Source organism: Sciurus carolinensis, chromosome 12 (assembly GCF_902686445.1).
Source record: "Sciurus carolinensis chromosome 12, mSciCar1.2, whole genome shotgun sequence".
In the NCBI taxonomy this organism is placed as follows: Eukaryota; Metazoa; Chordata; class Mammalia; order Rodentia; family Sciuridae; genus Sciurus; species Sciurus carolinensis.
Window position 1 is genome coordinate 3,716,095 of NC_062224.1, and position 15,081 is coordinate 3,731,175.

The 15,081-nt window shown below is 37.3% G+C and overlaps 1 protein-coding gene across 3 annotated transcripts in view; it reads right to left on the reverse strand.

Moving 5' to 3' along the window:
* Lyst (lysosomal trafficking regulator) overlaps positions 1-15,081 on the reverse strand; it is a 149,638-nt gene that overhangs the window by 30,788 nt on the left and 103,769 nt on the right. For all 3 annotated transcript variants that reach the window (XM_047520102.1, XM_047520101.1, XM_047520100.1), the window contains 8 exons: positions 13,475-13,620; positions 13,301-13,397; positions 12,310-12,371; positions 10,048-10,103; positions 7,062-7,214; positions 4,548-4,792; positions 1,576-1,642; positions 20-176 (listed from right to left, as the gene is read on the reverse strand). In XM_047520102.1, coding sequence (XP_047376058.1) covers positions 20-176; positions 1,576-1,642; positions 4,548-4,792; positions 7,062-7,214; positions 10,048-10,103; positions 12,310-12,371; positions 13,301-13,397; positions 13,475-13,620 — 983 coding nt within the window. The remainder of the gene's footprint in view (positions 1-19; positions 177-1,575; positions 1,643-4,547; positions 4,793-7,061; positions 7,215-10,047; positions 10,104-12,309; positions 12,372-13,300; positions 13,398-13,474; positions 13,621-15,081) is intronic.

Consider the following 15,081-nt stretch of genomic DNA (forward strand, 5'->3'; position numbering starts at 1 on the left):
TTATGAAAAGCAGCCTTACCTTGGTAGGCCAAGAACATCTTGGTGAAAGGAGGCATCCTGACCAGGAAGTGGAGCACAGTGCCACTGTTGGAGTAGTGGGAGCCGTAGTGATAGGGCTGCACGGGGGGCATGGGGTCATCCTCCCTGGCTCCTTTGCGGTACTCCTCCTCCAGATACTGAAGGCAACAAAGCCCCAGAGGACCAATGATCATGTGCTCCAGGCAATACTGGGAAAGTGCTGGCTTTCTTTTCCGTCCTTCCCTGTTACCCTTTCATGCTATTCTCCATGGCTGTCCACCCGCCCCTGTCCAGAGAGCACAACCACCTAGAGGATCTAGGAGTCTTGCCCACGCCCTGCTGAGCCTGACCCCCTGAGCTCCCCAGCACCTGCACCCCCATGCTCTTACTTCCTCAGAAAACCCACCTGCCCTGCATCCTCATTCCCAGCACACCAGCTCCCAACATCTAAGCCGATCAAGCACTCAGAGAGCGAGAGCTGCTCCCCTCCCTAGAAAGGCCTGCGTTTTAAAAGTTTCACCGTGTACTGAGGGAATGCTTCTCCAGAAGTGGAAACGCAGTAGCAATGCAGACATCACACATTTCAGTATTACTACAGTACTTTATGGCTGCTTTGCAGTGTAGTTACACAGAGATAAGAAATAATGTGGTGATCTTTAATGACTCCTATATTCCTCTCATAAAGTAGGAAAGTCAATCAAATACTCGAAATCTATCACTGTGTGCATCTCCCCTGGGTTCCCTCTGGCTCCATAACAAAGTCGGGTGTAGTGACTCTTTGAGTCCCTTTCGGATTCCCACAGATAGCCCCACTTTCAACTGTAGAAGAATCAAACTGTGACAGTCACAGGCACTTAGAGGAACTATGATGTAAAATAATGTGTAAATATGAGAAAACTGATTCAGTTGCTCTTATCTTGACACTCCTGTGAAGAATGTAATTGTGGCAAGTGAGCTTTTTCAATTTCCAACAGAATTCCAAAAATACTAATATCACAGTAAAAGGTAATTAAATTCTATTTTTTTTAAAACTATTTTTTAGTTTTAGGTGGACATAATATCTTTATTTTATTTTTATGTGGTGATGAGAATCAAATGCAGTGCCTCATGCATGCTAGGCAAGCACTCTATCACTGAACCATAACCCCAGCCCTCATTTCTACTTTTAAAATAGGAAATTTGGTAAATTTCTGTTTTAGTAAGTTAATGAATAATTTTTCAATGACTAATAAGGGTTATGATACATAATCAATATATTAATCTTGCTATGTGAATTATATTGGGGGATATGAATAGCAGGTCCCTGGAAATCTTTATGATTTTTATAAGAAATACAATTATTATGTATTTGAATAAACAAGAGAATATTAGCTTTCAATTTATGCCAAAATAAAGGTATTCTTTTTCTTAATTCTCTGAGAGAGTTTTTAGAAAATTAATTTCATATGATTTCTAGTTGTCAGTCAAGGCATAAGAAAATGAAAACAAGAAAAATCAATACTATAAAACAAAACTCCATTTTTCACTTATCAAAGTATGAACAGAAGCCAAAGCTACCTTGTATGTGTCCACATAGCGGTCTTCTTTTTCTTTGTACTGCACAGCTATAGGCTTAGAGAGATTTCTGCAAAGGATGGGATAATGGGAAAGATATGAAACAACTTGATATGCCAGGACTAAGCTGCTCCATCCCGGGAGTAAATAAGGGATCAGTGAAATGCTCGGCCCTTACTTTATGCTTATACATGTTGCTTTGCAATTAACAGTCACCACTTAAAACCATGGCTGTTTAAACTATCAAGGTAGAATTTTTCAACAGATCTTTATCAGTATTGGAATTCCTAACTCATGTGTAACCTTAAAGAAGAGTTGCTCCCCTTCTTCCATAGCCTCCCCCAAGTCATAACTGATGCTGCCCATGGCAGCTGGTTTTATGAAGCTCTGAAAGTTCTTGTCCCATTTTATAGACTCTAGATGAGTCAGGCAGAATAAAGGAATGCTTGGACAGAAATATGAACATGAGGAGAGGCTATGTAATTATCAGCCCAGTTAGTAAAAACTGAATATACAATCATGCTGAAAATGATCAAGTTGGGATTTGGAACGAGTACTGCAGTAAAGACTGGGTGTTGAGGGTTGCACTGAGCACAGCCTGGGCACACGTGCACACGGGTGACTGTGTCAGCACTGGTGTTCCCACCATGCAGATACCACGTGCCGACATTCTTGGAGCTGAGAGAATGCAAGGACCATGGCCTCACTTTTCCATGCTACGGAATCAAGAGGCACCCCTGTGCAGCCCTGGAAATAGAGGAAGGGTTCTGATGAGGAGGGACAGGCTGCTCTGCCTGGGGCCATCTGCTCTGGTCCAGGGCTGGGACACCTAGAGTTTCAACATCTGGTACTATAACTAGAGCAGTAGGTCAAACCAGTTCTGTTTACAAGGTACAGAAACAGCTATTTTTTTTGATAAGTTATTATTTCCTAGGGGCATGGAACTTGGAAATATTAAATGCTAATTCTGTTGGTAAGACTTTTCTAATTCTAAAAGCTTTGTCCAAAGTAAGAACAGTTTTATAGGATAGATATGAATTCATATCTCAAAATCAGAGGAAATCTTATTTAAGATCCTGGCATGTAATTTTTAAAAAAATCTGTAAATAGGCAATTTGGGGCACAAATTATATTAATTGTTGTGGCTGACAAATCAGAAATGACAATTGAGCAAACAGAATAAACCAAAAATCTGCTGTAATACTATAACTTACAAGTAATTATTTTCATATACACCTGTCCAGATGTTTTTTTGATCTATGCACACATATTTACCACTTTTTTAAGTAAAAAGAACATTCAATGCTAATAATATACACTCCTGCCATACACGTGTGTGTGTGTGTGTGTGTGTATATATATATATATATATATATTTTTTTTTTTTTTTTTGTACTGGGATTGAACCCAGGGGCACTTTACCACTGAGCTACATCCCCAGTCCTTTTTTGAGACAGGGTCTCACTAAGTTGCTTAGGGCCTTGCTAAGTTGCTGAGTCTGACCTCCAACTTGCAATCATCCTGCCTCAGCCTCTTGGGTCACTGGGATTACAGAAGTGTGCCACTGTGTCAGGTTATGATATGGTTTTAACAGCTATAACATGTAAAAATCTAATTAAATCTAGTGTTGGGCATTTATATTTTCTGAATTTTAGCTACTTTGAAAAATGATTTGAGGACTATGCTCATGGCTAAATCTTTGCAAGCAGAACCAGACTCCAACAAAAGCAATGAACCAGGCAGATGTGGTTCCTATCTCATGACACCCAAGGTTAGTGGGAGTCTTTCTGGTAGAGCACACATCCTTCAGTATTTTCTAAGAAAAAATTCTTGGAAGTTAAATTCCTATACAGACTGTGCACATTTTAAGAGTTCTCTGGATATACGCTGTTAAACTGCCTTCTAAAAGAGAAGATTTCTCTTTATACCAGCAATGTACAAAATGCTTAAACGTCATCAGCAGTGCATAAAAATGACATCTGATCTTTTAAAAATTGACAATGCATTAAATGAACCTGATTTCTTGAGAAATGCCTGAATCAGGCCCCCCTTTTTTTTGGCAGTTATAATTAAGATAGCTAATATACCAAGTGGAATATGTAGAATGAAGTTTTCCTTAAAGTACATAAGAGAAAAAATTTTCAAGCTAAATAAACAAAGTATTGTCTTATAAACAGATCTGTTTGGTTATTCTAAAGTACCACTCATTCAGGAAAGACAGAAAAATGATGAATTCTTGTCCTTTAATTCTCAAACTTCCAAATAAGAAATTGATGCTCTAGTTATCACCAGTGGACCAATGAAGTTTATTTTGCTTTGTTTGTTTTGCTTGTTTTGCTTTCCTTTAATAAAGTATAGGTGAGTTTTCCTAATCTGAAGATCTGGAATCTGAAATGCTCCAAAATTCAAAACATTTTAAGTGCTATACTCAAAAACTTAGATTTGGAGCATTTCAGATTTCAGATTTTTGGATTAGGGATGCTCAACTGGTAAAGGCTATGTGAATAGTTCCAAATCCTAAAGGTTGTAAACACTTCCACACCCAAGCATTTAAGATAAAGATCTCAACCTGGGTAGTTAGGAACTTAACCTATCTTTCCACTTCAGTGCATTTTAATTACTTGCAGTTGTTCTCTGATTCTCAGATTGTCCTATCTTTGGTAGTGAGAGTCACTCAAGTTTGCTTCCCTGTCCTTTTGACAATAGCATATTAGTTTCCTTATTCTCTGGCACAACAAAATATCCTAGGTTTATCTTGTACATTTCTTCTAATTTAGAACAAATGAGAGAAGAGGACATTACCATTTTGCAATCCCTAGATTATAAAGATTTTATAATTCATAATTGTTGAATATGGGGGTTTATTACACAGTCATTTTATTTTTATGCCTCTTTGAATTTTTTTAATAATAAAAATCTTAAGTGACATAAATATAACATAGGTGAAACCAAAAGGGGGTGATGCTTCTACTCACCTATAGATAGAGGGATCACTGAGGTCAAGGGTCTCACTGATGTAGTCAGCAAGGATAAATGGGAACACTGGATACTGCATGAGATCATTGAAGGATCGGCCAGCATGTTTGTTTAAGTGAGTCAAATATTCAAAATTGGTAATCTGTCCAGTATACCACAGGTTTGTCAGAGCAGTAATGTTGCCATATTCCAGAAGGTTTGGTAGGTTATTTGTGAGTATACTGTGGTACACGTCATCACGAACCTAAAAGGGAAGGAGAAAAAAATAAAAGACCTAGATATTATTTAGGCTCTTGACACCCTTTTCTCCCAAAGAACCGTGGCTTTAAAAACATGCTGCTATCAGTCCCAAGTCCTCCAAGAAAAAAATTTGCCCCAATAAAATTAACTGGTGGAGCACTGAGGTTCAGATCAAGCCTCCCTCCAGAGGCAGGGCTGTTGGCCACTGTGCTTTGCTGCCAGAGAGATGTCCCAATAATTATCTGTTCATAACTTCTAAGAAAACCTGTGCAGAAAAGACCCCTGCAAAAAGATGCTGAAACGTAAATGAAGAAAAAAGAGTTTCCTTTTGGATAAATACAATGTGGTGCATTAGGAAGAGGAGGGGGCTCTGCACTGGAGTCTGCAACCTGCTAAAACAGATGTGGTTTGTGCACCTGCTTAGACTTGGTGCTGAGTTATCTGTAATACGGAGTGAAAACACCTATCTCTTAAGAAGGAAGTGAAATAGCTTATGTAAATGGGATTCCCAGTACTGATTGAAAACAAATATGAACTCTTCTTATTTTTAGAGATTCACAAAATTTCTGTCACAGTAAAATGGTATTCTGATTCTTCTAAACCATTTAAATGACAGTTGGTAACACATGGGGGGAAAACCCAGACAAGTCAAGCTTTTGCTGACAACACTTGAAATACTTATTGTAAACGCTCAGAGCAGGAAGAAGAGCCACAAGTGGCCAGAGTGAGAGATGGGACTGAAAGAAAGTGACAACAATGAGAAACTGTGGTTGCAGTTTTGGAACAGGCAGAACCACAGGGTTTAACAACCCAAACTTGTAGCTTCAGTCCGAAGATTGCCAAGTCACCATGGATGGAATAGATAGGTGAGGAGAGAACAGTGGATGATGAGGTCAGAGAGGTAACAAGGTGCCCAATTATTCAGCGCTTCCTTAGGCTACTGTAAGGGCTAAGTGACTGGGAAGGGACTGGAGTGTTTTGAGCAGAAGAACAGCATGACCCCACATACTCCAGCTGTTGTGTCAAGAGCAATCTGGGTGGAGTGTGCGTGGAAGCAGGGAGGCCAGTTAAGAGGCTCTTATAGATGACTGAGGCAGGAGAGGATGGAGGCTCAAACTAGGGTGGCAGCAGAGGAAGCAAATTCTGCATGTTCGGAAAGTCTAAGAGAATCTCAAGGGTTTTGGCCTGGACATCACAAAGACAGTTGCCATGTATTCAGACGGGGAAAGCTAGAAGCTCTTGGTGGAGCAGGGAGATTAGGAGTTCATTTTGCTACGGGTTACATCTGAGATGCCAATCATTAACTTCCGAATGGAGAGGCCACATTGGGGGTTAACATGTGAGTGTGTCATTTACGTGCTGAATTTAAGATGTAAGGTACCGAGGTGCTGATATCAAGTTGTAAACTGTCAGGATGCAGAGGGCATTTTAAAGCCATAGACTGGATGAAAAGAGAAGAGGCCTGAGGAATAAGCCCTGTGAGCCTCCAGGAAGAGTCTTCAAATTAAGACCGAGTAGAAATGGCTGGCAAAGTAAAAGGAGGACCAAGAGAAAGTAGTGGCCCAGAGGTCCAGCAAAGGTTTTTATTAAGAACAGAGCAGGGCTGGGGCTGGGGCTCAGTGGTAGAGCACTTGCCTAGCACGTGTGAAGCCCTGGGTTTGATCTTCAACACCATATCAAAATAAATAAATAAAATAAAGGTATGTGTCCATCTACAACTTAAAAAAAAAGAAAAAAAAAAGAAGAAGAACGGATCAATCAGCTTCATCAACTGCTGCTGACAGGCCCAGTAAGATGAGGACCAGAAAAAACAAGCATAGGGTTTAGCACCATGGAGGCCCTGGTGACCCTGACCACAGTGGTGAGACGGAAGTGACTGCAGCATTTCTGCAGGGGAGGACCGGAGACCGCAGGCAGATGCAAGTGCCCCACGGGATTCTCTACAAGGAAAGCAGAGAAACAGTAGGTGAAGGATGTGGGTCAAGAGAGGCTTGTCACAAACGGACAACTAGCAGCGCCGAGAAAGCTGAACTACTCCTTTTCATCATTTTGGGGAATCCAAATTAATGCAATTTTTGAGGTCAAAAAGAATCGTCATACATCCAAGGGTTTACTTCAATTAGGATCAAGAAATAAGATAAAAACTTTTTTTGGCTTTCAGAACAGTGAACTGAAGTTCAAATACAATAAACTTCCACATAATCATTATGAATAGAGATATTGGTCATGTGATCACTTAAACAGTATAAATCTATTAATAAAGCTGAATTTACCTTGGTGTTATCAAATGCTAACAGAAGTGTCCTGCCATTTGTTAAAAAGATTTCTACAGCATTATCTCTCAGTTGCCACCAACGCTTGTGAACTTCTTTAATTTCCTCATATGTCCAGGAAAATGATGCTGGTTCTAACTCTCCCTGAAGGTTCTAAGACAAAGGAAATAGAAGTATTTGCTTTACATGAAACATAAATTACTATTTTAACTTAAAAATTTTAAAAATATCAACATGAAATGAAAAATCTTTCTTTTGTGGCAAAATGAAAGATAAGATGAATACTCTCCCATTCTAAAGCACTTCAAATGCTAGATAAAACTTATGAATAAAAAATAATTTAAGGCTTCTTTTTAGGTCAATTTTAGACTTAGAGAAAACTGAGCAGCCAAGTTCCCATGTGCCCCTTTTCCCAGCCCCACGGCTGCTTGCACTCAGTTTCCCCACTGTTAATATCTTACATTCCATGTGGAATATTCATTACAATTAATGAACTAATATTGATTCATTATTTGTACCTGAAGTCTTCAGTTTATGTGAGCCTTCACTCTTGGTGTACATTCTGTGAGTTTTGGCAAATGTAGAGTGACGTGCATTCACCATTACAGAAACATACAGAATAGTTTCACTGCCCTAAAACCCCTGTGGGCTTCACCTATTTGTCCCTCCTAACCCTGGCAACCATTGCTGTCTTCCCTGTTTCACTTTTTGGAGAATGTCATACAGTTAGAACATACCACATGCAGTCTTTTCAGGTTAACTTCTTTTGCTAAGCAAATCTTTTAAATGCATGGTTGAGCTTATAAGAAAATAAGGTGAATGAAATCCCAAGGGTCAAAAATGAAGAGAAATTTGAAAAAAAGCAGGAAGGAAAAGCCATACTTCAGCTGCCTGGTTATGTGTGTGTTTGCATGTGTATGCATCTATGCACAAATCCCGGTTCCATAAATGAAGTGAATTAACATCTATAGCATAGAAAAAGATGAGGCCTGTGTTTCCTGGAATCAGTGTGTTGGGCTGAGATTCTTTCAGAAGGCTAAAATTCATGATGGGATATGTTCCCAGTTAAAGTACAGATAAACAAGTGTGCCTATCGATACAGGAGAATACCAGGAAGCTTCCGTCCTTGGTCTGAGCTCTGTGTGGAAAACAGACAAAAGGCCTCTCTCTGAGAATTCACAGACTCCATGCCCTCACATGGATTTGAGTCCAATAACCCATCTGTGCAGCCTGGAAACCTCCGAGCTGTGAAACTCAGTTCCCATGCTCAGAGTTGTCCTGCAGAGGCACACAAGGTCTCTGAGGAACACTGCTGCAACCAGTGTAGCACCCCTGCAGTAAATCTGAATGTACTCTCACAGAGCAATACCCATTGGAGCCAGAGACCCTGCCCAGCAGAAGGAAAGGAGACTGGAAAAGTGACCACTGGAAGCCCAAATCCTAGCCTGCTCAGACAACTCCCAGGTTCTAGAATGAGAGGTGGGGCCATAGGTGCTACACCTCATACCATTACTGTCTCCTCCCAAAGTATAAAATCAAGAAAAGCTGAAACAAGATGAGTCTATAACAGTTTACAAATTGAAACTGAATGCATGAATTGTTATTCAATGTTTATAATGAAGAAATCATGAAAAAATGTTTGTAATTGAAGTTTAAGACTTTATGTCCTCAAACTGCCTCCTAGTTTTCCCCCATTAATTTTCACTTTTAGAAAGCTATGTTTGTCTACTCCTTTTGTGTTGGCTAACAGGAAACTCAGAGCAAAATTTAGAACTAAACTGCAATTACTATTTTGCACCAAGATCTTTATTTGCAGTCTTATTTAAATTTTTAAAATTTGAATTGCTGTACTCTGTGTTTTTCCCTGGGTCCCAAGTAATTTTTAGAATAGGTCCAGGGAATATATTATATAAAACAAAAAATTTTAGTGAAAGTATAAAATTCTCAAATTTAAACCAAATTCCTCTTTGTTTAGCTTCATTAATTCGGTTCAACATATGTAACAAAACATCTATGTGCAAGGTACTTGTCAGGAGTTTTGCATGAAATAAGACTGTATAAATGTTTAAAATGCAAGATAGTAAATGTCATATGGGATGAAATAATACTATAAAAGCACAGAAGGAAAGATCCTTCAAGTTATCAAGAGGCAAAGGCATTTTTCAAAGAACTTAAAAGAGAGAAAATGTCATCTATGGACACAGGAAGAAATTATTTATCAACTATTAAATTCCTTGGTTGATAAAAAGATACATCTTGAAAAATGACTACCTGTATTCTTACTAAGTGGGACAAATCCTGTGGTAATTTCTATATAAACCAGAAAAGAATGCTTTTCAATTTTGGGGACTATATTAAACATTTTCTTGACTTTTTCACATTATTGATTTTATAATCAAATTTGATTTTTCATTAATTAATTTCATCAAAATCAAAGATATAGTCATCATTAAACCATACATAATCTTATTTAATAAAAACCTTATTTCTCTTAAATATTTTAATGATCTGTGAAGTAATTCAAATAGATAAAAAGATTTACAATACAAAAATGTGAATTAAGAGATCTTTTTATTATATTCTAATTAATATCAGTATTTCCAGAAGAAAAAGCTATGTGAATATCAGGATGACTTAAGTTATTCTTTTTGAAGGTAATAGATAGTAAACTGGGAGTGGCAGGGAGTAGTTACTTTGGCTACCGAGGATACTGCTGAGACAGAATGGACGTAACTGAAGTAACAGGAGCACCTCAGAATAGGACACAAATTAGTAACTGCCAAGAGACTCAGGCCTGCACAAGCCAGAGGTGCTAGCAAAATCTTCATTTTAAAATGATCTTTTAAAAATGTTTGCATTCAGACCAACCTACAAACAGAGTGACAATGGAGAAGCCCTAAGAGTTCTGTCTGCTCTCTATTAATGGATTATACATTTTGAAATCTGTTTAGGTTTAGTTCAAGCGCAAACTTAAGCCTCTACTCACCGAACTTTCGACTGTATCAGAAGCATTATCTTCCACAAAATACATTCCACATTTACCTGCAGAGTAAGAGTTTAAAAATGTACATGCACTGTTATCATGAATGATTAAAAGTAGTACTTCTGGGGTCCTTTGGCTTGACTTTGACAGTTCCCAGCACTCAATAAATATCTTTTAAATAGTAACCATAAGATAGTGGGCAAGTTGCTGAACCTCCATATGTCTTGTTTCCCTGTTAAAAAAAAGTGTATGTGGGGGCAGGGGGCTGTAGTTCACAGCTACTGTGAAAATTAAATTAAAGTATATAAAAAATACTTATCAGTATTGTCTGGCACTTAGTGCTACATAAATACTGGTTATTTATTATTTCCATTATTATTCTTATATTACAAGCAAACAGATTTGCTTTATTTTGTCATACACTAATTGAAATCAAGGGGTAAACCAAATTTTCCAGCAAAAGAGGATTAATAATAATTCTTAATTGTTTTGATGATTAAAACATTCAACAGAGCAAAATAGCCCCCAACTTTTCCTGCATCCTAGGCTGCCTGCTGCTAACACACGTCTATGTCATGTTTCCAAATGTTAGGAAGCTGCCTGCAAGCTGGTCACCCTTGAGTGCTGGGTGGCATGAAGCAGTGGCATAGCTGGCTCAGAGAAGGATGGTCCCTCCATCCTTGGGATGGTGGGGTTCAGGCCCAGCAGGTTCAGGGCTCCACAGCTTGGCCTAGAATAGTGCCTCTCAAACGTGAGAGTGCATTAAAACCCCAGAGAGCTCATCAGAACACAGGCTCTACCCCGCAGAGTGTCAGATTCAGGAGTGCATTTCTACTAAGTGCCCATGCACTGCTGCTGCTGCTGACTTAGGACCACCTCTGAGGACAGCTGGCTGACAGCACACAGCTGGCTCTTCAAAGGAACAAAGTAGTAATAACTACTTCTTCATTTTTTGAGAAAAAAATTCCCCAGCAAATGCAACTGTACAAGTATTTATGAACTGACAATCTTGGTCTTTCTCTCAGAAGCACAAGAAGGAATAAAAATTATGAAAACTATCAAGGTGTACATATATGTACATCTGTTAAAATAGTAGAAATGTAAGTATATCAATATATTTTTATTTTAAGTCTAAATTGATATATTATAAAAGGAATGATTAGATATAAAAATATACACATATGAAGAAAGCAACTTCATTAAAATTACAATCTTTATGTGTTTTTTAGAAACCAAATGTCATCTCTGTCCCTCCACCCTCTTTTCCTTCCTTCCCTCTTTCTTTCTAGTTCTGGGTGTTGAACTCATGGGTGTTCTAACACTGAGCTACACCTCAGCCCTTTAAATTTTTTATTTTAGACAGAGTCTCACTAATACCCAACCTGGTCTTATACTTGTGATCTTCCTGCCCAGTTTTCTGAGTACCTGGGATTACAGGTGTGCGCCACTGTGCCTGGGCAAGATGCAATTCCTTATAATATATAAGTCATATGCATTATAGTAGTCTCCCTTTATCAGTGGTTGTGCTTTCTGTGGCTACAGTTACCTGCAGTAAACCATGGTCCAAAAATATCAAATGGAAAATTCCAGAAATAAGACGTATTTATAAGTTTTAAATTACACGTGATTCTGAGCAGCATGAAGCATGATAAAACCTTGTACTGTCCTGCTCCATTTTGCCTAGAACACGGATCATTCCCATGTCCAGTGTATCCACGCTTTATGTGCTATCTGGCCGCGAATCACTTATTAGCCACATCAACTGTCAGATCAACTCTTGTGGTACTATAGTGTTTATGCTCAAATAACACTTATTTAACTTCATGGTGGCCCCAAAGCAAAAGAATGGTGATGCTAGAAATTCAGATGTGCCAAAGAGAAGCTGTGTTTCCATCCAAGTGAAAAAAATGAAAGTATGATAAAATATTTTGAGTTATTTTGAGTTATTCAAATAACTTTTATTATAAAATATTATCATTACTGTATTTTATCATGTTACTGTTGTTAATCTTTTACTGTGTCTAATTTACAAAGTTTTATCATAGGTAAGCATACTTAGGGAAAAAAAGTATACAGTGGGTTCAGCACAATTTATGGTTTCAGGCATACGCACGGGGTCTATGATGTATCTCCTGCAGATAATAGGAAACTATTGTCTATGTAATGTCATATCCAATGTGGTATTATCTGATATAGTGGAAATGTGTCAAAACACTTCAAATTATCTAAGAATGCACTGCATAAAATTCTTCAAAATTGACTTACCTAACAACAATTCACCAGCTGTCTCTCTAGAGGGTGCAACGCTGATACACCTTCGATTTACTCTGGTAAAACATATTTAAAATTGTTATGATGAAATGTTTTGACTACTTTTAGAGTGTAAGTTTTATCTAGTGAAAGATTTCAGCAAAGTAGATTAGTGTTTCAACAGCATGAGTTATCTTGTCAAAGCCCACAGGACAATAAACACCATTTCTTAACCTACCAGTAGAAGAGAAAAAGACTGAACCCTTTAGAAATGCTTATAATTCCTATAACCTGTATGAGGATTATAAGGATTTGGTTATGTAAAAGAGATTTCAATGTGTCAGATTTTCAGTAAAAAAAGCAGATATTGTTTGAGGCCACTGTCATACATAAAGATATTCTAGGAGATTTTGGAATCAGAACTATGTTCTCTATTCTTTTGTCAAGTCCCTTATCTTTTTTGAAGCTTAGTTTTTTTAAATATATAAAATAGGCATGATAATAATAGCAACCACAGCAACCGCAGTGATAATACTCTTAATAGTTAATGTATACTGACACACATAACACCTGATGTTATGAAAACTTGGGTATTTTTATTTTCCTCATTTAATAGGTAAGGAAACTTGAGGGAGAGAGGTTAAGTAACTTGACCAAGATCAGAAAACTAGGAAGAGTAGGTTCTGGAATTTGAACCTTTAATTGCTACAATATATTGCCTATAGAGACCTCCAACAGCTCTACCTACTCTACAAAGCTATTAAAAAATTCAACTACAAAATATAAGTACGTGAACAAAGGCCAGACAGAGTATAACTTAGATGCAACAGACTGCTATCAGTAATGCCACTTGGAATATGGCTATCCAACCTTGTCCTGTTTCAAGCCTCTCTTGTTTAGGATTTTTCTTAAAATCACTGCATTATATAAAATTAATATTAACAGCAATCCTACAAAAAACTACTATACAGTCACAAGAAAGTAATGTCTATGGATTCATATTTACCTTATAGATTCACTTGCAGCTTTGTCTTTGACAGTAGAAGAGAAAGAAGAATGAGTTTTGTCTTCAAATAGGTAAGAGAGTGGCGGTTTGGCCACATCTGTTGAGGAAAACGTACATATTATCTAATGACCTGTTACTGCCATATTCACATCCTGAGGAAGAAGCCACTATTACCTTCTGATTTTTGTCTATCTCTCAGGAGATACTTATTTGGAATAGTTAAGTAACATCTCTGCAAACGTCTCCTCTCTCGGTTTGGCCCTTCTGTGGGATCCAACTGCCATGAGGTTGGATAGTAGATGGGGTCATACCAGACAGCTCTGCAAATAAAAAAACAAATAAGAACATTTTAATTGGCTACCCAACGACTTACAGTCTTAAAAAATCACTATAGAAACTGAGCAAATAAATCGCAATGGATCTATTAAATTTAAAAAACTAGTATTTAGATATTTAGGCCAGAGACTGTATATACAAAGAACAAAAGAATAATATAAAAAATGTGTGTCCTTCTGCTCCTGAGTCCCCATTTCTGACCTCCCCCTCTGACACAACCTCTGCTTGTTTCTTGTGTCTATTCAGTTTTTAAAAAGCACATATCACTTCAACTATGAAACTTTAGCAACATAACACATTAGATTTTATATAGTTAACTAATGAAAAAATTTTTTACAAATTAACTTTTACATTTCCTATTGTATCTACTATCCAATGTAAAAAATTAGCTTCTTTTTGATATATATGTCACATACAAAATGTTTTAAAATAAATATATTTTAGTTGACAAAATTTTAAATATTAAATATATTTTTAGAAATAAGAGAAAAAAATTACCCTTAACCCTAAACTTTAGTTTCTTTCATTTTTAAACATGCACCTGCTTTTAATTTGTAGTTATAGTTATTACATATATATTTCTATGTCCTGCCTTCTTTTACTGAATACAATATAACCTTTATTATCATCTTTCAAGTGTCTGCTGAATATCATGCTGAGTGGATGCATCATGATGTATTTAACCATGTTTCTAGTACTCTTCATTTAGATTCTTTCCAATCAATTCACTAACATGAATGATACAGAGATGGAGACCTTTAGGTTTATATATATATATATATACTTTTAATATTTTCCTTAGGACAGAATCACTAAAACATTTCTAGAGATAGAAATGTTTGTAGGGAAGCCGGGCGTGGTAGTACACGCCTGTAATCCCAGGGGCTCAGGAGGTTGAGAAAGGATTGTTAGTTCAAAGCCAGCCTCAGCAACTCAGCGAGACCCTGTCTCAAAACAAAAAAAATAGAAAGGACTTGGGGTAAGGTTCAGCGATTAAGAGCCTCTGAGTTCAATCCCCAGTACAAAAAGAAAAACAAAACAAAACAAAACCAAAAAAAAAAAAAAAAGAATGTTTGTTGGGTTCTGACATAAATTGTCACACTGTACAATGCCAACAGACCCGTGATCCAAGGACAGTTAATATTCTCAGCTAATATCTTGCTATGGATATTAGTACCTGAGAAAAAATTTTTAAAAAATTTTAGTTGTAGATGGACACAATACCTTTATTTTATTTATTTATATGTGGTGCTGAGAATCAAACCCAGTGCCTAATGCATGCTAGGCGTGTGCTCTACCACTGAGCTAAAACCTAGCCCACTGAAAAAAAATTTTAATGTGAAAAGTAAAATGGGGTATCTAAAAGGTTTTAAAAAAAAATCTAATTAGCCTCCAGCAATACTGAATACTTTTCCCATTTGTTTATTAACTCTAGTTGTTTTACA